Genomic DNA, 22,656 nt, shown 5'->3' with positions numbered 1-22,656 from the left:
GCAGCTAGGATCCATATCCTCTGGATTGCAGCCAATAAACATGTCAGTCCACCTCCTGAAACCAGTTGCCATGGGTGACTGCACCGCTGTGTAAACTGTGGGTACCAGATTTCTCAGCTCCCCTGGCTGTTTGGCTCCGCTGGCCTGTGTTGCCGCACACAGGTAGAGCGCTGCAGAGTCGACTGCTCTGTACTACTCCAAACACCAGATTGACACTGAACCTGACACTCCCAAATCCCATACTGCAGGGTTTTTAACTTCAGCCACATGGAGAACCAGCCAGGAATGAATCAGACTGCAACTACCGTCCTGCAGTCTGTTCCAATACACAAAAGCCCTGAGCTCAGTTTTCTCTAAATCTGCCTTGGACAACCAGCATGTCCAAGACCTATACTCACTTTAGTCTGCATTGCTGAGGATGACGCCGTTTAAACTGCTATGTTCATCTTTTGGATCTAGACTTCTTTTACCTAATAGAGTTTTGTTATTTTCTACATAGCTGCGGGCTCATGACCATTTCTTTTTCTTTTTTTTTGATTGATGTGTGATTTACAGTATATAGGTTTTTTTGTAGATTGCAGGAAATAAAGAGAATGTAGGTAAATAGTAAAGATAGTAACACACTAATGATTCCACACTACTCCTGTGCCGCCACTGCTTGAGTCCTCCACCAGTCTCTGTGTTTCCTGGTCAGTCCCAACAAACTTGTGATCCCTTTGGCCAATTAGTTTCTGAAACAATGGCCATCATAGCCAGCGATTGGGAGCATGGAGGAGATGACTTGGTCAGCAATTCAACTGATGCTTCAGTACGTACGAGATAAAAGAGTATAGAACATCTACAAATGATATCTCCTCATGTTTCCCCTTATTATTCAAAATAATTGTGTTATTACACAGAATTTTTTCGGATGTTACATCGTTCTCATTTTCTTTACATTCAGGTCCCTATGATATCGGATCTTCTCAGTGGAGATCTTCTATATTTAAATAATTTTTCTGATTTTACCCATCAAAGATGGATATGGACAAGAACAAAATGGCGGAGAGGCTATTACAACTCTCCCTAGAGATTCTGTTCCGTCTTACTGGAGAGGTGAGAAATTCTGATGACGTCACATTACATCATTCTTATCTATGGGAATAACAGATGGACAGAACTGGAGAGGTGAGGACTCTGTAGTGAAATGTATTAATGTGTCTCTCCATAACCAGGATTACACAGTAGTGAAGAAGATCTTTAGTGAAGGCTGTCAGACCCCTTTGTCTGAGGTATGGGGAAGACCCCTGAGCCCAATTATGGAACCTCGACCTCACCCCATGAAACATGAGGACATCAATGAAATGAAGATCCTAGAACTCACCTACAAGATGATTGAGCTGCTGACTGGAGAGGTGACACTGCTGGGAATGCTGGGACATTATACAGTAATTCTGTCAAAAGTTCGGGGGGATGACGGTATCATTGTATGTGTTAGGTTCCTATAAGGTGTCAGGATGTCACAGTTTACTTCTCCATGGAGGAGTGGGAGTATTTAGAAAGACACCAAGATCTGTACAAGGATGTCATGACCCGCACAACACAAGGTAATAGACAGGACTAAATACACATGCCTACATTCATCTGTATGTAAATAAATAATTCAGTCCCTGTATGTGTTTCCTCCAGTTCTATCCAGTAAGAGGACAACACCAGACAGATGTCCCCATCCTCTTCTTCCACAGGACTGCAAACAAGAAGATTCCAATGTTCCTCAGGATTATCAGGTATCCTTATGATGTGTAGATGGATGTGAGGCTCTTGTGCTCAGTCTTGTTTTATCCACCAGTATTATATTTTTTATACTTGTGTATTGAGAACAGTGGAGATGGCAGGATTAGAGCTGATCATAGATGTGACTTCTCCATCTGTCTGTAACTTGTGCAATACTTGTTTCAGGGTGAAGATCTGTCCCATATTAATACTTCAGAGACACATGTGAGTTGTTATGAGTGTTACAAAGAGGAGATTCCTACAGATTACTTCCCAGGTGAGTAACCACTAAATACAGAGAAGTCACAGACTCTTCTTAGTCATCAGCTTTCACTGCTTTATCAGTGGTGTAGTCCAGACATATCACAGTCATGTGATCATCATTCTGCCTTTAGATCCCTGCATGTTTCACCACGCAAAACTGTTCAAGTTACTTTGGGCTTTGAAAGCTCTTCTATAGAGCTTAAAACCAGGAGGTTCCACCTACCTCCTGGAATCAGAAGATACTGGCTCTTACCTGCCCAGATCTATAGACTACAAAGACAAATGACTGCATATGTAGAATGTGCTGACAAATTAGAAAATCACTTGAAGAAAAATATTATGATGGACATCTAAGAGAAAGCAAAGGGTAATGATGCTGTTACCTTCCTAGAATCCTGGTATCTTATTGGATGAGTCTACCTTCTCTCCCTTCTATGCTCATATGGTCCCTACAAGACCAGGTCCAGTCTTTGTGGCCAAACTTTGCTTTTAAGATTGACGACATTAAATGTGCAATGACGCGACGTGTTCATATAATTATTATTATTATTTATTGTTATAGCACCATTTATTCCATGGCGCTTTACATGTGAGGAGGGGAATAAATAATAAAAACAAGTACAATAATCTTAAACAATACAATTCATAACTGGTACAGGAGGAGTGAGGACCCTGCCCGCGAAGGCTCACAATCTACAAGGGATGGTGTAGATCCTCATACAGTAGGTGAGGATAGAGCTGGTCATGCAGCAGTTTGGTTGATCGGTGGTTACTGCTGGTTGTAGGCTTGTCAGGAGAGGTGGGTCTTCAGGTTCTTTTTGAAGATTTCGATGGTAGGCAAGAGTCTGATGTGTTGTGGTAGAGAGTTCCAGAGTAGGGGTGATACGCGAGAGAAATCTTGTATGCGATTGTGGGAAGAGGAGATAAGAAGGGAGTAGAGAGGGAGATCTTGTGAGGATATAATAACAACAGAATTTCCCTTCACCTAAATTTTCAATTTCTTTTAAAACCGACTAACTTCAAATAGGTTTGTGGTAAACTATGCAAAACAAATTACACCTGTGCCATTGTATACAGTGGGTACGGAAAGTATTCAGACCTCTTTACATTTTTCACTCTTTGTTTCATTGCAGCCATTTGGTAAATTCGAAAAAGTTAATTTTTTTCTCATTAATGTACACTCTGCACCCCATCCTACATACATTAATGAGAAAAAAATGATCTTTTTTGAATTTACCAAATGGCTAAAATGAGAGTGATAAATTAAAAGGGGTTGGAATACTTTCCGTACCCACTGTATCTCTTAAGCCGTGCGTGGCTGATGGCTGTAATATACATTTATTCACATTTGCAGTAGATGTGTGTGCATGTCTCCTGCCCTAGTTTCATGGCATCACTCCACGTCATAAATTACATTATGTTTTCGATATTAAAAAATTCAGATTACTGCACAATTGCTCCTGTAATATGGAACACTGATACCTTCTATAGTCTTCTGGTGAAGACTCATAATAGCTCCAATGGTTCACCATAAATGAGAGCAACTATGATTTAGTGTTATAGTTCTCTCACGGAGCATATTTTCTTATTTGTAAATGTACCATCTTTTCTATTCTTTGTCTCCTTTTTTTTACTAGTTCATTCTGTATGATATGTTTGAGTGTGGTGGGATTGGCCTGCCTCACTTATATTAGTCTGCAACTCTGCTCTGTGTCTGCCTTCTGATTTTGTTTATGACCTAAGATGAGTTGTGCCAATTCTCGTGGATTATCCGTTCTACTTTTGATGCTCTCTGACTTTAGGTATCTGATTCTGCACTTGGCCTCTGACTATCAGTTTGTTGTACTCCCTGGTTTTGACGTGTCCTTATGGCATTTTACCCCAGACTGTTTCCTTACCATGCCTTTGACTTGCCCCTCTGTACTACAAGCCCTCGTGGTATCTGACTTCGTACCTCCTGACTACCCTCTCACAGATTGCCCGTGAATAGTGATTCAGTGTCACAGTTTTTTTCCTTTCACCAGTATGGAGCCTGTTCATCCACTCTGTAATCAGGTGGCTAATTTGGCTCAGATAATGCAGGATCTGGCTAAGGAATGCCGGAGTCTGGGATCATCCACCAGTTGGCAGGGTTAGATTATTAATCTTATGAAAACTTCCTCTAGCCTTTCCCTGCTAGCGTAGACTGCGCTGTCTATCCCATATGACTTTCAGTTGGTCTACCCCAACCCAGTTGTGGCCTTTGCTGATACTTTTTGGGGGGAGAGAAATCAGTTTAGTTTCAATAAATTTTATTTAAGTGCTTAATGTTAAACAATGCATAACTGTTCAGAAATGATCTTCCTCACAGGGGAGATAACACATTTTTTACATAAAGAAACAATTAACACATAATACCAGACCTACACATGGGGAGACAGGTGTTATGATCCGGTGACCCTGGAGCCGCATGAGACTATCTCTGGAGTAGGTGGTACCTGTACTGACCGCAGTCCTAATACTGACACCGCAACTAGAAGTAGCCATGGGATGTACCTAACCAGGCCTAGACACCTAGACACAGCCGGAGGACTAAATACCCCTAAAGATGGAAATGGGAAATCCTATCTTGCCTCAGAGCAGATCCCCAAAGGATAGGCAGCCCCCCACAAATATTGACTGTGAGTTTAAGAGGAAATACGTACACAGGCAGAAAAAAACAGAGTTTAGCAAAAGAGGCACTTCTAGCTAAAATAGAAAAGGATAGGACAGAGTTCTAAGCGGTCAGTATAAAAACACTAGAAAAATCCACAGCAGAATATACTATATACTAAATCTAACTAAAGACATAGGATGTATATCTGCATCCCAGAGAAACCAGCATGACAAAAAAATCCAAACAAGTCTAAGCTGGACAAAAACACAATAGATTGCACTGCACATAAAAGCACACTGCATGCATGCTACAGAGAACTAAAACCAGACACTTATCTTAGCTGAAATGACAGCAGGGCAAGTGGAGCCAGACAGAGATGCAATCCCTCCAAGATACAATGGACAACTGGCAGGGATTGATGGATCCTACAAACCTAAATACCTAATAGAGCTGCAATAAGCAGAAACACCTGCCCTGGCTATAATCCAGAGACCACTGCACTACCACTAACAACCACCGGAGGGAGCCCAAGAGCAGAATTCACAACAGTACCCCCCCCTTGAAGAGGGGTCACCGAACCCTCACCAGAGCCCCCAGGCCGATCAGGACGAGCCAGATGAAAGGCCCGAACCAAATCAGCAGCATGGACATCAGAGGCAAAAACCCAAGAATTATCCTCCTGGCCGTAACCCTTCCATTTGACAAGGTACTGAAGCTTCCGTCTCGAAAAACGAGAATCCAAAATCTTCTCAACCACATACTCCAACTCCCCATCAACCAACACAGGAGCCGGAGGATCAACAGAGGGAAGAACGGGCACCACATATTTCCGCAATAAAGATCTATGGAAAACATTATGGATAGCAAAAGATGCCGGAAGGGCCAAACAAAAAGACACCGGATTGATAATCTCAGAAATCCTATAAGGACCAATAAACCGAGGCTTAAACTTAGGGGAAGAAACCTTCATAGGAACATGACGGGAAGACAACCAGACCAAATCCCCAACCCGAAGCCGGGAACCAACACACCGACGACGATTAGCAAAACGTTGCGCCTCCTCCTGAGACAACACCAAATTGTCCACCACATGAGCCCAAATTTGCTGCAACCTGTCAACCACAGAATCCACACCAGGACAATCAGAAGGCTCAACCTGCCCTGAAGAAAAACGAGGATGAAAACCAAAATTACAAAAGAAGGGTGAAACCAAGGTAGCCGAACTAGCCCGATTATTAAGGGCAAACTCGGCCAATGGCAAGAAAGCCACCCAATCATCCTGATCAGCAGACACGAAGCATCTAAAATAAGTTTCCATAGTCTGATTAGTTCGCTCGGTTTGGCCATTTGTCTGAGGATGAGTTGTGGAAGAAAAAGACAAATCAATGCCCAGCCTAGCACAAAAGGCTCGCCAAAACCTAGAAACAAACTGGGAACCTCTGTCGGACACAATATTCTCCGGAATACCATGCAAACGAACCACATGCTGAACAAACAATGGAACCAAATCAGAAGAGGAAGGCAACTTAGGCAAAGGCTCCAAATGAACCATCTTAGAAAACCGGTCACAAACCACCCAGATAACCGACATCCTCTGGGAAACCGGAAGGTCTGAAATAAAATCCATAGAAATATGCGTCCAAGGCCTCTCAGGGACCGGCAAAGGCAAAAGCAACCCACTAGCGCGGGAACAACAAGGCTTAGCCCGCGCACAAGTCCCACAGGACTGCACAAAAGAACGCACATCCCGCGACAAAGAAGGCCACCAAAAAGACCTACCAACCAAATCTCTGGTACCAAAAATACCAGGATGACCAGCCAACACAGAACAATGAACCTCTGAAATCACCCTACTAGTCCATTTATCAGGAACGAACAGTTTCCCCACTGGACAGCGGTCAGGTTTGTCAGCCTGAAATTCCTGAAGAACCCGTCGCAGATCAGGGGAGATGGCAGAAAGGACCACCCCTTCCTTTAGAATGCCGACCAGTTCAAGGACCTCCGGAGAATCAGGCAAAAAGCTCCTAGAGAGGGCATCAGCCTTAATATTCTTAGAACCCGGAAGATACGAGACCACAAAATCAAAACGGGAGAAAAACAAAGACCATCGAGCCTGTCTAGGATTCAGCCGCTTGGCAGACTTGAGGTAAATCAGATTTTTATGATCGGTCAAGACCACAATACGATGCTTGGCTCCCTCAAGCCAATGTCGCCATTCCTCGAATGCCCACTTCATAGCCAACAATTCCCGATTGCCGACATCATAATTACGTTCAGCAGGCGAAAACTTTCGGGAAAAGAAGGCACATGGTTTCATCAAGGAACCATCAGAATTCCTCTGAGATAAAACGGCCCCTGCCCCAATCTCAGAAGCGTCAACCTCAACCTGAAATGGAAGAGAAACATCTGGCTGACGCAAAACCGGGGCAGAAGTAAATCGGCGTTTAAGCTCCTGAAAGGCAGAGACAGCCGCAGAGGACCAATTCGTCACATCAGCGCCCTTTTTCGTCAAATCGGTCAGGGGTTTAACCACACTGGAGAAGTTAGTAATGAAACGGCGATAAAAATTAGCAAAGCCCAAAAATTTCTGAAGGCTCTTCACGGATGTGGGCTGAATCCAATCATGAATGGCCTGAACCTTAACCGGATCCATCTCTATAGATGAGGGAGAAAAAATAAAGCCCAAAAAAGAAACCTTCTGCACTCCAAAAAGACACTTAGACCCCTTCACAAATAAAGCATTGTCACGAAGGATCTGAAAAACCATCCTGACCTGTTTCACATGAGACTCCCAATCATCGGAAAAAATCAAAATGTCATCCAAATATACAATCATGAATTTATCAAGATAATTCCGGAAGATATCATGCATGAAGGACTGAAACACAGATGGAGCATTAGAGTGCCCGAAGGGCATCACAAGGTATTCAAAATGGCCCTCGGGCGTATTAAACGCAGTTTTCCATTCGTCCCCCTGCTTAATACGAATAAGATTATATGCCCCTTGAAGGTCAATCTTAGTAAACCAACTAGCCCCCTTAATCCTAGCAAACAAATCGGAAAGCAAAGGCAAAGTGTATTGAAATTTGACCGTGATCTTATTCAAGAGGCGATAATCAATACAAGGTCTCAAGGAGCCATCCTTCTTGGCAACAAAAAAGAATCCCGCTCCCAGTGGCGAAGAAGATGGCCGAATATGCCCTTTCTCCAAAGACTCCTTAATATAACTCCGCATGGTGGTATGTTCAGGCACAGACAGGTTGAAAAGTCGGCCCTTAGGAAACTTACAACCTGGAATCAAGTCAATAGCACAATCACAGTCCCTATGCGGAGGAAGGGAACTGGACTTGGGCTCATTGAACACATCCTGAAAATCAGACAAGAACTCTGGAATTTCAGAAGGGGGGGAAGAGGAGATTGACATCAAAGGAACGTCACCATGAACTCCCTGACAACCCCAACTAGTCACAGACATAGATTTCCAATCCAACACCGGATTATGTACCTGCAACCATGGAAAACCCAGCACAATAGCATCATGCAAATTATGCAACACCAAAAAGCGACAATCCTCCCGATGGGCTGGCACCATGCACATGGTCACCTGTGTCCAAAACTGGGGTTTATTTTTAGCCAAAGGTGTAGCATCAATGCCCCTTAAAGGAATAGGGTTCTCCAAAGACTGCAAGGGGAAACCACAACGTCTAGCGAATTCAAAGTCCATTAAATTCAAAGCGGCGCCAGAACCTACAAACGCCATGACAGAAAATGATGACAATGAGCAGATCAATGTCACAGATAACAGAAATTTAGGTTGTACGGGACCAATGGTAACTGAACTAGCGATTCTCTTAGTACGCTTAGGGCAGACCGAAATGACATGAGAAGCATCACCACAGTAAAAACACAACCTATTCTGACGTCTGAATCCCCGTCGTTCAGCTCCAGACAGAATCCTATCGCACTGCATAGGCTCAGGTATCTGCTCTGAGGACAACGCCACAGCGCGCACAGCTCTGCGCTCACGCAGGCGCCGATCAATCTGAATGGCCAGAGACATAGAATCGCTCAGACCAATAGGCGTGGGAAACCCCACCATAACATCTTTAACAGATTCAGAAAGACCCTTTCTGAAAATTGCCGCCAAAGCATCCTCATTCCATTTAGTCAGCACAGACCATTTTCTAAATTTCTGACAATATAATTCTGCCGCTTCTTGACCCTGCAACAGGGTCAACAAGGTCTTCTCTGCTTGATCCACAGAATTTGGTTCATCATATAATAACCCTAGAGCCTGAAAAAAGGCTTCTACATTAAGCAAGGCAGGATTCCCAGATTCCAGGGAAAATGCCCAATCCTGAGGATCGCCACGCAGCAGGGAGATGACAATTTTAACCTGCTGAATGGGATCACCAGAAGAACGAGGTTTCAGAGCAAAAAACAGTTTAAAGTTATTTTTAAAACTCAAAAATTTAGACCTGTCCCCAAAAAATAAATCAGGAGTAGGAATCCTAGGCTCTAAAACCGGAGTCTGAACAATATAATCGGAAATACCCTGTACCCTAGCAGCTAGTTGGTCTACACGAGAAGCTAATCCCTGAACATCCATGCTAGCACACAGCTCTTCAGTCACCCAGAGGAAAAGAGGGAAGGAAGGACAAAACAGACTGCAGAAAAAAAAATGGCTCAGCACTTTTCTTCCCTTCTTCTGAGATGCATTTAACTCATTGTTGGCCAGTTGTACTGTTATGATCCGGTGACCCTGGAGCCGCATGAGACTATCTCTGGAGTAGGTGGTACCTGTACTGACCGCAATCCTAATACTGACACCGCAACTAGAAGTAGCCGTGGGATGTACCTAACCAGGCATAGACACCTCGACACAGCCGGAGGACTAAATACCCCTAAAGATGGAAATGGGAAATCCTATCTTGCCTCAGAGCAGATCCCCAAAGGATAGGCAGCCCCCCACAAATATTGACTGTGAGTTTAAGAGGAAATACGTACACAGGCAGAAAAAACAGAGTTTAGCAAAAGAGGCACTTCTAGCTAAAATAGAAAAGGATAGGACAGAGTTCTAAGCGGTCAGTATAAAAACACTAGAAAAATCCACAGCAGAATATACTATATACTACATCTAACTAAAGACATAGGATGTATATTTGCATCCCAGAGAAACCAACATGACAGAAAAATCCAAACAAGTCTAAGCTGGACAAAAACACAATAGATTGCACTGCACATAAAAGCACACTGCATGCGTGCTACAGAGAACCAAAACCAGACACTTATCTTAGCTGAAATGACAGCAGGGCAAGTGGAGCCAGACAGAGATGCAATCCCTCCAAGATACAATGGACAACTGGCAGGGATTGATGGATCCTACAAACCTAAATACCTAATAGAGCTGCAATAAGCAGAAACACCTGCCCTGGCTATAATCTAGAGACCACTGCACTACCACTAACAACCACCGGAGGGAGCCCAAGAGCAGAATTCACAACAACAGGACAATAACAAGGGATCAATAACATTGAAGGAAACAAATAGGAAATCCACAGTTTTTCATAGTCTGCAAAAAAGACTTCATAAGTCGTTTGTACGAAGTCAAGCATAAGGATTAACAAAGAAGAAATAACATGAAAAGAAAGAATTATTCATATATCGCGAACCATCAGGTTCATTAGAGGCACAGAGTCCAGCTTTCCTTATTGCTCAGGCGATCCTCTACCTGAAGGTCTTCATTACATGGACTATCATAGAGATAGAGTGAGGGCCTGATTCAGTTGAGCGTTAGGGTACAAATCTAGCCAAGGGTTCCACATTTGAAAGAAGGTGTTCCATGTATCATCTCTAGTGGCTTGTATGCGCTCATATAATAAAATTGCATTCATCCTATCTCGAACTAGAGATATGGAGAGTGAAGGAGATCTCCACTTCGCAGCTATGTGGATTTTAACAACCATACATAATAGACTCACCAATCTATGTAAGCCATTAGAGAAACCCGGGTACTTCGCCCCCAGTAAGAAAACATAAGGGTCAAGTCGGATTGCCCTACAGAAGATACGTTCTACTATAAGTTTCACCTCTTGTCACAAATCTGATACCACTGGGCAGCTCCACCAGATATGTTTCATATCTCCTGGGGAGTTACAACCTCTGAAGCATCTATCTGAGATATTTGGTTAAATGGTATGGAGCTTTGTTGGGACATATGTTCTGTGAAGAACTTTAAGAGATGTTTCTACAAGAGAAGTCTGATGGCTGCCCTTTGATAATGTATCACAACATCGCCGCCAGTCATCCACAGACCAAGTAAACCCTAAATCTTCCTCCCACTGCAGCATATATTTTAATTTTTCTTCTCCATGCTGGGTGTTAATAGATGAATATAGTAAAGAAATTGTTCCTCTTCCCAAGGGATCATTTAGACATTTTTGCTCAAAGCCGGAGGCGTAAAAAGGAGTGGTAAAACGTGTCTAGCGAAATGGAGAATCTAGTTCAAACATAAGACCTCTCTGGCTGGTGGTTCATGCTTCTGAATGAATTCTCGTCTAGTAAGTAATATGTTAAATGGAGAGCAGAGGTGTTTTAGTGTAGTGATTCCTTTTAAAATCCACCAGGAAAAGTGGTGAGATTCAAGACCAGGAGTGAACATTGGATTATGAAATAAGGAAATCAGCGGGGAAGGTTTAGATTGCAGACCAAATTTAAATCTCTCCTTCCTCCAAAGAATTAGAGAGTGAGCAGTAAAGGGGCCTGAGATAGAGAGACCTTGTGGAAGTCTCTCTGTGGTCCATAGGAGACCCGATAATGAAAATGGTCTTATAAGAAACGACTCCAGGGTAACCCATCTGGGTTTATTATTGTAAGAGCAAATATTAGTCAATTGGGCTATCTGAGCAGATTTAAAATATAGCGTGAAATTAGGTAATGATAGTCCCCCTAGCTTTCTGTGGAGAAACATAATTTTTGTGAGATTCTAGGTTTCTCACCCAGCCAAAGAAAATTAGAAATTAAAGTATGAATATTATGAAATACCTTGGATGGAATCGCAATGGGAAGTGAGCGGAATAAATATAAAAAATGAGGTAGAGATATTATCTTAATGGCATGTAATCTTCCTAGCCAGGACAGTGTCATAAAAGACTATCTAGTTAAGTCAGCTTGGAAGTTTCATATTAAGGGGGTATAGTTCCATTTGAAAAGGGTTGACTTATCAGACGTGAGGTTAATCCCAAGATAAGTAAAAAAAAAAAAGCTCTTTTCTCGTAAACCCAAATTGGGAGACTATATTAGTTTGCATCTCTTTAGGGGTATTTATGAATAGTGCTTTGGATTTTTCTACATTTATCTTAAGACCAGATATTAATTCAAAATTATGAAGGAGAGAGAATAGATTAGGGAGTGTGGTAAGGGGGCTAGTTGAGGGAAATCAGTTTAGAGTGTTCAGGGAAAGTTCTAGGCTATGCTTTTTTTTATACCTTAGAGGTATCTATGAAAAACCCAACAGAATCTAGCTCGTTGAGGCTAGGATCACAAACCTGACACAAGGGAGTTGCACTGCTGAGGACTACTGTACTGAATTCCGACAATGGTCCACTGAGGTTCAGTGGAATGATGCGGCCCTTAGGTGCCAATTTCATAGAGATCTGTATGAATCCCTGATAGATGCAATTGCAGCGCCCCAGAGTCCTGGTCGTTGCAGTACTGATGCTCCGCCGCTAAGGGGGGCTATGGTACGTCTGATGGCACTGAAGGAGTTCACCTGACCAGGTATCACAGACACCAATGCACTTCACAGTCTGGCCTCCAGGGGGAGCTAAGGGTGCTATGTATTAGGCCACTCCTCACAATCTGGTAAAACTGGGGGTTAGATAGGAAGTTAGAGAGAAGCTGACTGGGTTGGAACCAGGCAACATCCTGTGGCAGAGGGTGTTGCAGGGGAAGATTCAGGGGGGTCCCTGTCAGGGGTGGGCGGGCTGTCTCACCCAACATCACCTAAGCAGACATAGGGGGCAACATCTGGAGAGGGGCGACTCTAGGGTCCCGGAAGACCTCCGAGCCTACCCGTCATACGGGTGCGTCCTAGCCATATCATCTGGGGGACGAAACAGAACATCATAATCAAGTTGTGAGGGAACTTCAGAAACAGACACAACAGTTGTGAGGACTATCCGATAAGAACAGCAGGGAAGGACTACAACACACAAGCGCTAGAAGGTAGGCACAGATTTCCACCTGCAAAGGGAACTCTGGAGGTGCATCGGACCGGCTGGACTCACGCAGCCCGGTTAACCGTATTTCGGACTGAGGATCCTGAAGCCTTCAGTAAAGAGGTAAAGAGACTGCAACCTGGCGTCCTTGTTATTTACTTCGACCGGCACCGCACACCACCACAGCATCACTCTCCACCTTCATTGGACGCCCCTCAGCAGGGTCGCGGGCCGGGTCTAGCCACCGTGACGACCCCAGAACTGAGACAGAGAGGCCCGGTACCGGGTACCCCTCGGCCCTGCGGCAGTGGGGGCATCACGAACAGGATCTACTTAAGCCTGAAGAATCAGGTCATGTGTGCCTTGGAACTGTGATTTATTATACTTGGACTGTGACTTATTGCAAAGACTGTGTATTGCCACTTGCCGCCAAAAGTTCCCGCCAAGAACCGCCACCATTACAGCGCTAAGGAGAGCGCAGAGGAAGAAGAAGGGCGTGTCATGGGAGGGGACTACCAAAGCGGCGCCAAAAGTAGCGACCGCCCCCTCCGACTTCTGCTGCGAGATGACGACCTGCCCAGCAGCAGAGGAGAACCGCCCCCTGATTTGCAACGGCGGGAACGAGGTGAAGAGGGAGCTCGACCTCGGAGAAATGGCGGAGTCAGGTGCATGCGTGGCTGCCGATCTCAAGACAGCGAAGATGATCAGCAGGTGCCTGAGCGACGACGAAGTGATCCCGGCTTGCCCTCACCCACCAGAGGCGGAACCGCATCCACCGCAGCTGAAGGATCTGAACTCCTTGGGGCCGCCGGCGGAGGAGCCGAGCCTACCTATTCCGACCATGGAGCCAGCAGGTGCGGAGCCATGGAGAGCGGAGCCACATCGAGAAGCCACCTTGGAGGAGCCGTGGTCCGGGCTGCAGCCGATTCCAGTGTCCTTGTCAGCGGAACAGATCGACATCGGTGGAATCACATCAGGCGCAGGTATGGAATGCGCCCCTACTCCCCCGGCCGATTCTGCTCCCCCGACCGATCCTGCTCTCCTGACCGATCCTGCTCCCGTGACCGATCCTTCTCTCCTGACCGATCCCGCTCCCGCTCCTCACCCCAACAATAACTGTTTCCTCTCGGTGGAGCGGGTGATCCTCACCCCCGACACGATGGGGAGGCTGGTGCCTCCACTACCGACAAAGATGGGAGAACCCATAGACGTGAGCTCAGAAGGGGTGATCCTCCAGTGGGACACCCCCTGAATCGGGCCAGATGGAGCTCGGGAGGAGGGCCTCACCCTTGCTGTGCTCACTTGGGAACAATATAAACAATGCTTGATCCTACATTGGAAAAACCGAAAAGAGACAGAACAAACTGACGCGCCAAAAATGAAACACCCAAAGCCTGCGCACGGCAGGAAAGACGTGGTAAAGCAGGGAACTGTGCTGGCCTTTCACCCAAAGCGGGGTTGGGGCTCCATACAGGAACCGGGACTACCGACTGACGTCTTCGTTACCAGTTGCAACGTGAAGACTCCTTTCCGCAACCGATATGGTGACCCACTATTGCAAAGGGGGGATCAGGTGACCTACACCCGCCACCGGAGTGCACAAGGATGTTGCGCTCGGAACGTCCAACGATGTGGGCCTGAGGGGGTGTCTGTTGTGGATTCTGTTTGTGGGCTCCCTCTGGTGGTTACTGCTGGTACTGGGTGACTTTGGTGGGTTGCGGCCTTTGGTTTCCACCTGTCCATCAGTGGCTGGGTGTTTCCCATTTTACCTGGCCTTTCTGTCATTCCCTTGCCGGCTATCAATGTATTCAGATGTGCTCTGTTTGGTTCCTGCCTACCTGCTCCCAGATCTTTCAGGATAAGCTAAGTGCTGATTTTCAGTTGTTTGTTTTTTTGTCCAGCTTGCTTATTATGTCTCTATGCTAGCTGGTAGCTCTAGTGGACTGAGGTTCTCCCCATGTGCCATGAGTTGGCACATGGGTTCTTGTAATCTCAGGATGGTTTTTTTGATTAGGGTTTTTTGCTGACCGCTCAGTCCCCTTTTGTATCGTTCTGCTTTCTAGTTTACAGCGGGCCTCAATTTGCTAAAACTATATATATCATCTCTATGTGTGTGCCTTCCTCTCATTTCACCGTCAATACATGTGGGGGGCAACTATATCTTTTGGGGTTCAGTCCTCTGGAGGCAAGTGAGGTCTTTATTTTCTCTGCAGTGCTAGTTAGCTCTTAGGCTGGTGCGTGGCGTCTAGAACCAACGTAGGCACGCTCCCTGGCTATCTCTAGTTGCGTTTGTCAGGCGTAGGGCAGCGGTCAGCCCAGGTTCCATCACCCTAGAGCTCGTCCGTAATATATTTGTACTTTGCTTGTCCTGTGCTATCCCTAGCCATTGGGATTCATGACAGTATAGCCGGCCCACAAAGTGTTAATTGTTTGGGCTGAAGCAGGAGAAAGAGAAGTGTTTAAGGGAAATTTTTTTTTTTTTTTTTTCCTTCAGAGTTTTGCTGCCTAGCCCTTAATTGCTGTCTAGCTGCTTCTTACCTCCTCTTAACCCTTGAATGGCTCTGATCTTAGCTGTTTAACATGGATGTCCAGAGTTTGGCTTCCAGCCTGAGTAATCTCGCGGCAAAAGTTCAAAACATACAGGATTTTGTTGTTCACACTCCCATGTCTGAACCTAGAATTCCTATTCCAGAGTTCTTTTCTGGAGATAGATCTACCTTCCTGAATTTCAGGAACAATTGTAAATTGTTTCTTTCTTTAAAATCTCGCTCCTCTGGAGACCCTGCTCAACAGGTCAAGATTGTAATATCTTTCCTGCGGGGCGACCCTCAGAATTGGGCATTTGCATTGGCACCAGGGGATCCTGCATTGCTCAGTGTGGATGCGTTTTTTCTGGCATTGGGATTGCTCTATGAGGAACCTAACCTGGAGATTCAGGCTGAAAAGGCTTTATTAGCCCTCTCTCAGGGGCATGATGAAGCGGAAATATATTGTCAGAAGTTTCGGAAATGGTCGGTGCTTACTCAGTGGAATGAGTGCGCCCTGGCTGCAAACTTCAGAAATGGTCTTTCTGAGGCCATTAAGGATATTATGGTGGGGTTCCCTACGCCTACAGGTCTGAATGAGTCTATGGCTATGGCCATTCAGATTGATCGGCGTTTACGGGAGCGCAAACCCGTGCACCAGTTGGCGGTGTCTTCTGAACAGGCACCTGAGACTATGCAATGTGATAGAATTCAGTCCAGAAGTGAACGGCAAAATTATAGGCGGAAAAATGGATTGTGTTTCTATTGTGGTGATTCAGCTCATGTTATATCAGCATGCTCTAAACGCACAAAAAGGGTTGATAAATCTTTTGCCATTGGTACTCTGCAGCCTAAGTTCATTTTGTCTGTGACTCTGATTTTTTCACTGTCTTCCATTTCCGTCGATGCCTATGTGGATTCGGGCGCTGCCCTGAGTCTTATGGATTGGTCATTTGCTAAACGCTGCGGTTTTAGTCTGGAACCTCTGGAAGTTCCTATTCCTCTGAAGGGAATTGACTCTACACCATTGGCTATGAATAAACCGCAGTATTGGACACAAGTGACCATGCGCATGACTCCCGTTCATCAGGAGGTGATTCGCTTCCTTGTACTTTATAATTTACATGATGTACTAGTGCTTGGTCTGCCATGGTTACAAACTCATAATCCTGTCCTGGACTGGAAAACAATGTCTGTGTTAAGCTGGGGATGTCAGGGGGTTCATGATGATGCACCTCCGATTTCAATCGCTTCATCTACTCCTTCTGAGATCCCTGCGTTTTTGTCTGACTATAGGGATGTTTTTGAGGAGCCTAAGCTCAATTCGCTCCCTCCGCATAGAGATTGTGACTGTGCTATAGAATTGATTCCTGGCAGTAAGTTCCCTAAGGGTCGTTTATTTAATCTGTCACTGCCAGAGCATACTGCTATGCGGAATTATATTAAGGAGTCCTTGGAAAAGGGACATATTCGTCCATCTTCGTCCCCTCTGGGAGCAGGTTTTTTTTTTGTGGCAAAAAAAGATGGTTCCCTGAGGCCTTGTATAGATTATCGCCTTCTGAATAAGATTACAGTCAAGTATCAGTATCCATTGCCATTATTGACTGATTTGTTTGCTCGCATTAAGGGGGCTAGGTGGTTCACTAAGATAGATCTTCGCGGTGCGTATAATCTGGTGCGGATAAAACAGGGTGATGAGTGGAAAACCGCATTTAATACGCCTGAGGGCCATTTTGAGTATTTGGTAATGCCTTTTGGACTCTCCAATGCTCCGTCAGTCTTTCAGTCCTTTATGCACAATATTTTCCGTGAATATCTGGATAAGTTTATGATTGTGTATTTGGATGATATTTTGGTGTTTTCTGATGACTGGGAGTCTCATGTTCTACAGGTCAGGAAGGTGTTTCAGGTTCTGCGGGCCAATTCTCTGTTTGTGAAGGGCTCAAAGTGTCTCTTCGGAGTCCAGAAGATTTCTTTTTTGGGGTACATTTTTTCTCCTTCTACTATTGAGATGGATCCCGTCAAGGTTCAGGCGATTTGTGACTGGACACAACCTACATCTGTTAAGAGCCTTCAGAAGTTCTTGGGGTTTGCTAATTTTTATCGTCGGTTCATTGCTAATTTTTCCAGTATTGTTAAACCTTTGACTGATTTGACTAAAAAGGGTGCTGATGTTGCTGATTGGTCTCCTGCGGCCGTGGAGGCCTTTCAGGAACTTAAGCGCCGGTTTTCTTCTGCTCCTGTGTTGTGTCAACCAGATGTTTCACTTCCTTTTCAGGTTGAGGTTGATGCTTCCGAGATTGGAGCGGGGGCGGTTTTGTCACAGAGAAGTTCTAATGGCTCGGTGATGAAGCCATGTGCATTCTTCTCTAGAAAATTCTCGCCCGCCGAGCGCAATTATGATGTGGGTAATCGGGAGCTTTTGGCCATGAAGTGGGCATTTGAGGAGTGGCGTCATTGGCTTGAGGGTGCTAAACATCGTGTGGTGGTCTTGACTGATCACAAGAATCTCATTTACCTTGAGTCTGCCAGGCGTTTGAATCCTAGACAGGCTCGTTGGTCGTTGTTTTTTTCTCGTTTCAATTTCGTGGTTTCATACCTGCCAGGTTCAAAGAATGTGAAGGCAGATGCTCTTTCCAGGAGTTTTGTGCCTGACTCTCCTGGAGACTCTGGGCCTACTGGTATCCTTAGGGATGGGGTAATATTGTCCGCCGTATCCCCAGACTTGCGACGTGCATTGCAGGAGTTTCAGGTGGATAAACCGGATCGTTGTCCACCAGAAAGACTGTTTGTTCCGGATGATTGGACCAGTAGAGTCATCTCCGAGGTCCATTCTTCTGTGTTGGCTGGTCATCCTGGAATATTTGGTACTAGAGACTTGGTGGCCAGGTCTTTTTGGTGGCCTTCCTTGTCTAGGGATGTGCGTACCTTTGTGCAGTCTTGTGAAGTGTGTGCTCGAGCTAAGCCTTGCTGTTCTCGGGCCAGTGGGTTGTTGTTATCCTTGCCCATCCCGAAGAGGCCTTGGACGCACATTTCCATGGATTTTATTTCTGATCTCCCGGTTTCACAGAAAATGTCCGTTATCTGGGTTGTGTGTGACCGCTTTTCTAAGATGGTTCATTTGGTGCCCTTGCCTAAGTTGCCTTCCTCCTCTGAGTTGGTCCCTTTATTTTTTCAGAACGTGGTTCGTTTGCATGGGATTCCGGAGAATATCGTTTCTGACAGGGGATCCCAGTTTGTGTCTAGATTTTGGCGGACGTTTTGTGCCAAGATGGGCATTGATTTGTCTTTCTCGTCTGCATTCCATCCTCAGACGAATGGCCAGACGGAGCGAACTAATCAGACCTTGGAAACTTATTTGAGGTGTTTTGTTTCTGCTGATCAAGATGACTGGGTTGCTTTTTTGCCACTGGCCGAATTTGCTCTTAATAATCGGGCTAGTTCTGCCACGTTGGTCTCTCCTTTTTTTTGTAATTCGGGGTTTCATCCTCGTTTTTCCTCTGGTCAGGTGGAGCCTTCGGATTGTCCTGGAGTGGACGTGGTGGTGGACAGGCTACATCAGATTTGGAATCAGGTGGTGGACAATTTGAAGTTATCTCAGGAGAAGACTCAGCAGTTTGCTAATCACCGTCGCCGCGTGGGTCCCCGACTTCTTGTTGGGGATTTGGTGTGGTTGTCTTCTCGTTTTGTCCCTATGAAGGTCTCTTCTCCTAAGTTCAAGCCTCGGTTCATCGGTCCTTATAGGATCTCGGAGATTCTTAACCCTGTATCTTTTCGTTTGGATCTCCCAGCATCGTTTGCTATTCACAATGTGTTCCATCGGTCGTTGTTGCGGAGGTATGAGGTGCCCGTTGTTCCTTCGGTTGAGCCTCCTGCTCCGGTGCTGGTGGAGGGAGAATTGGAGTATGTTGTTGAGAAGATCTTGGATTCTCGTGTTTCCAGACGCAAACTCCAGTATTTGGTTAAGTGGAAGGGTTATGGTCAGGAGGATAATTCCTGGGTGGTCGCCTCCGATGTTCATGCGACTGATTTGGTCCGCGCCTTCCATAGAGCTCACCCTGATCGCCCTGGGGGTTCTCGTGAGGGTTCGGTGACCCCTCCTCAAGGGGGGGGTACTGTTGTGGATTCTGTTTGTGGGCTCCCTCTGGTGGTTACTGCTGGTACTGGGTGACTTTGGTGGGTTGCGGCCTTTGGTTTCCACCTGTCCATCAGTGGCTGGGTGTTTCCCATTTTACCTGGCCTTTCTGTCATTCCCTTGCCGGCTATCAATGTATTCAGATGTGCTCTGTTTGGTTCCTGCCTACCTGCTCCCAGATCTTTCAGGATAAGCTAAGTGCTGATTTTCAGTTGTTTGTTTTTTTGTCCAGCTTGCTTATTATGTCTCTATGCTAGCTGGTAGCTCTAGTGGACTGAGGTTCTCCCCATGTGCCATGAGTTGGCACATGGGTTCTTGTAATCTCAGGATGGTTTTTTTGATTAGGGTTTTTTGCTGACCGCTCAGTCCCCTTTTGTATCGTTCTGCTTTCTAGTTTACAGCGGGCCTCAATTTGCTAAAACTATATATATCATCTCTATGTGTGTGCCTTCCTCTCATTTCACCGTCAATACATGTGGGGGGCAACTATATCTTTTGGGGTTCAGTCCTCTGGAGGCAAGTGAGGTCTTTATTTTCTCTGCAGTGCTAGTTAGCTCTTAGGCTGGTGCGTGGCGTCTAGAACCAACGTAGGCACGCTCCCTGGCTATCTCTAGTTGCGTTTGTCAGGCGTAGGGCAGCGGTCAGCCCAGGTTCCATCACCCTAGAGCTCGTCCGTAATATATTTGTACTTTGCTTGTCCTGTGCTATCCCTAGCCATTGGGATTCATGACAGGTGTCACCTGTTGCCTCGACCATGATTGAACCAGACTTGACAGATCTTGCTACTATCGCCACCGTACGCCTTGTTGCAGCTACCGAGCTTGCAGCCAGGGTTAGCCTTCGAATCCAGACACCAGGTGACCTGACTGCACCCGAGAAACCAACCACCGATACCGACATCGCATCAGCCGGAGACCAGGGACCGAGCTGCCACGGTCAGGAGATGTCCACTACCGGCTGATGTCTTGCAATTTACTATGAAGCTTTAAAGTGCTTTGCAAATTGTACATAGTTAACTGTCCGTCCTTCTATGTGTCTTCTTGCTGCTGCAACCCGATTAGGGTTATTTCTTAAAGGGATCCCTTAGTTTACCCGGGATCCCTATTTTTGCCTTTTTGCTTTTGTTTCTCGTTCATCATTGTTGAAAAGAACTGCTGGATCATGAACACTGCATGATTACAAACTTATTGTAAATAGTTTGCACCTTCTTAAAGGTGCCCTCTACTGGTTTTACAAAGAAAAGGACTCTTTGCGAAGAAACTGTTCTTGGAGACAGCACCGGAGTCCTTGCTGTATACGAACTTGCAGCTTGAGAAGTTGCACTACCTCCGAGAGACTTGGTCCCTTCTTAAAGGGGACGTTCACCAATAGCACTTAAAGTCGAATAATGCTTACATGCCAAAGTTATATGTAGAAAGCTAGTTAATTGTAAGAAATGCTTAATAATGTGTTAGAGAATGAGGACAGGAAGTGAACCCGTATGGGGTTAGTCGGTGAGTCCTCCTAGGAGCCATACCGAGATGGCTCAGTGATCTTGAACTGAGAGAAGGATGATAAGTTCTATACTGTGTATAGTAGCAGAAAGGCAGTAGGCCCGGGCGAGAAGGGGCGGTCCTGCAACAGAGCGAGAGGCAGTAGGCCTGGGGCAGATAGACAGGCGGTCCTGCAGATGTAAAGGTGGAAAATGAAGAAAAGTTGATTAGCCTTATAGTGTTTTATAAGAAGGTCTTTAGTGGATTCAGTGTGTACGTCCTTAAAGGCAACGTTAAATTATTGTTCAGAAATTGCACTAAGTAGAATACCCGGTTGGGTAAGAGAAGTTATTTATAGGATGTTATTTAAAATATTTAACCATGTTTGTAACGTTCAAGTGTCCTCACCTCCCATAAAGGGAAGCCTTGTTAAAGTTTACTTGTTATTGCATTTCAAAATTGTATGTATTTTTGCTGACATGTATTGTTGTTTTCTTCCCAGTCCTGGAGTACTGGGTTTAACCGGGGGGGAGTGCAGCGCCCCAGAGTCCTGGTCGTTACAGTACTGATGCTCCGCCGCTAAGGGGGGCTATGGTACGTCTGATGGCACTGAAGGAGTTCACCTGACCAGGTATCACAGACACCAATACACTTCACAGTCTGGCCTCCAGGGGGAGCTAAGGGTGCTATGTATTAGGCCACTCCTCACAATCTGGTAAAACTGGGGGTTAGATAGGAAGTTAGAGAGAAGCTGACTGGGTTGGAACCAGGCAACATCCTGTGGCAGAGGGTGTTGCAGGGGAAGATTCAGGGGGGTCTGTTGTGAATTCTGCTCTTGGGTTCCCCCCGGTGGTTGCTGGTGGTAATGCAGTTGTCCCTGGGTTGTAATCCTGGGCAGGTGATCCTGCTGTTTGCAGCTCTGACTGGGGTATTTAGGTGTGCAGGATTCATTAGCCCTTGCCAGTTGTCCATTGTTCTTGGAGGTTATGCATCTCTGTTTGGTTCCTCCTGCCAAATCAGCCAAGATAAGTGTCTGGTTTTGTTTCTGCTGCACACATGCGGTGTGCTTTACAATTCAGTGCTATTCATTGTTTTTTCTTGTCCAGCATAGACTGTGTTTGGATATTTTCAGTCAAGTTGGATTCTCAGGAGATGCAGAGATACATTCCATGTCTTAGTTAGATGGTGGAATTTTTGTATTATCTGCTGTGGATATTTTTAGGGTTTTAATACTGACCGCTTAGTATTCTGTCCTATCCTTTCCTATTTAGCTAGCATGGCCTCTTTTGCTAAATCCTGATTTCTGCCTGCGTTTGTCTTTCCTCTTATATTCACAGTCAATATTTGTGGGGGGCTGCCTATCCTTTGGGGTTCTGCTCTGAGGCAAGATAGAATTCCCATTTCCATCTATAGGGGTATTTAGTCCTCCGGCTGTGTCGAGGTGTCTAGGATGTGTTAGGTAAACCCCACGGCTACTTCTAGTTGCGGTGTCAGTTTAGGGTTTGCGGTCAGTACAGGTTCCACCTTCTCCTGAGAAAGTCTCATGCGGCTCCAGGGTCACCGGATCATAACAGGGGTCCCTGTTAGGGGTGGGATCCTGACAGAGGCCTAGCGAACAGAAAGAACGTTACGGGACCGCGCCTGCACTTCATCG

At 45.6% G+C, this 22,656-nt stretch overlaps 1 protein-coding gene across 1 annotated transcript in view; it reads left to right on the top strand.

Annotated features, from left to right (window-relative positions):
* Positions 1 to 22,656, top strand: part of LOC143766212 (uncharacterized) — a 687,372-nt gene that overhangs the window by 2,740 nt on the left and 661,976 nt on the right. Inside the window, exons 2-3 of the mRNA XM_077253710.1 lie at positions 944 to 1,095; positions 1,215 to 1,394. Coding sequence (XP_077109825.1) covers positions 1,018 to 1,095; positions 1,215 to 1,394 — 258 coding nt within the window. The 5' untranslated portion in view covers positions 944 to 1,017. The remainder of the gene's footprint in view (positions 1 to 943; positions 1,096 to 1,214; positions 1,395 to 22,656) is intronic.

Source organism: Ranitomeya variabilis, chromosome 4 (genome assembly GCF_051348905.1).
Source record: "Ranitomeya variabilis isolate aRanVar5 chromosome 4, aRanVar5.hap1, whole genome shotgun sequence".
NCBI lineage: Eukaryota > Metazoa > Chordata > Amphibia > Anura > Dendrobatidae > Ranitomeya > Ranitomeya variabilis.
The sequence above is the reverse complement of the archived record's forward strand: the minus strand, read 5'-3'. Positions and strand labels throughout refer to the sequence as shown.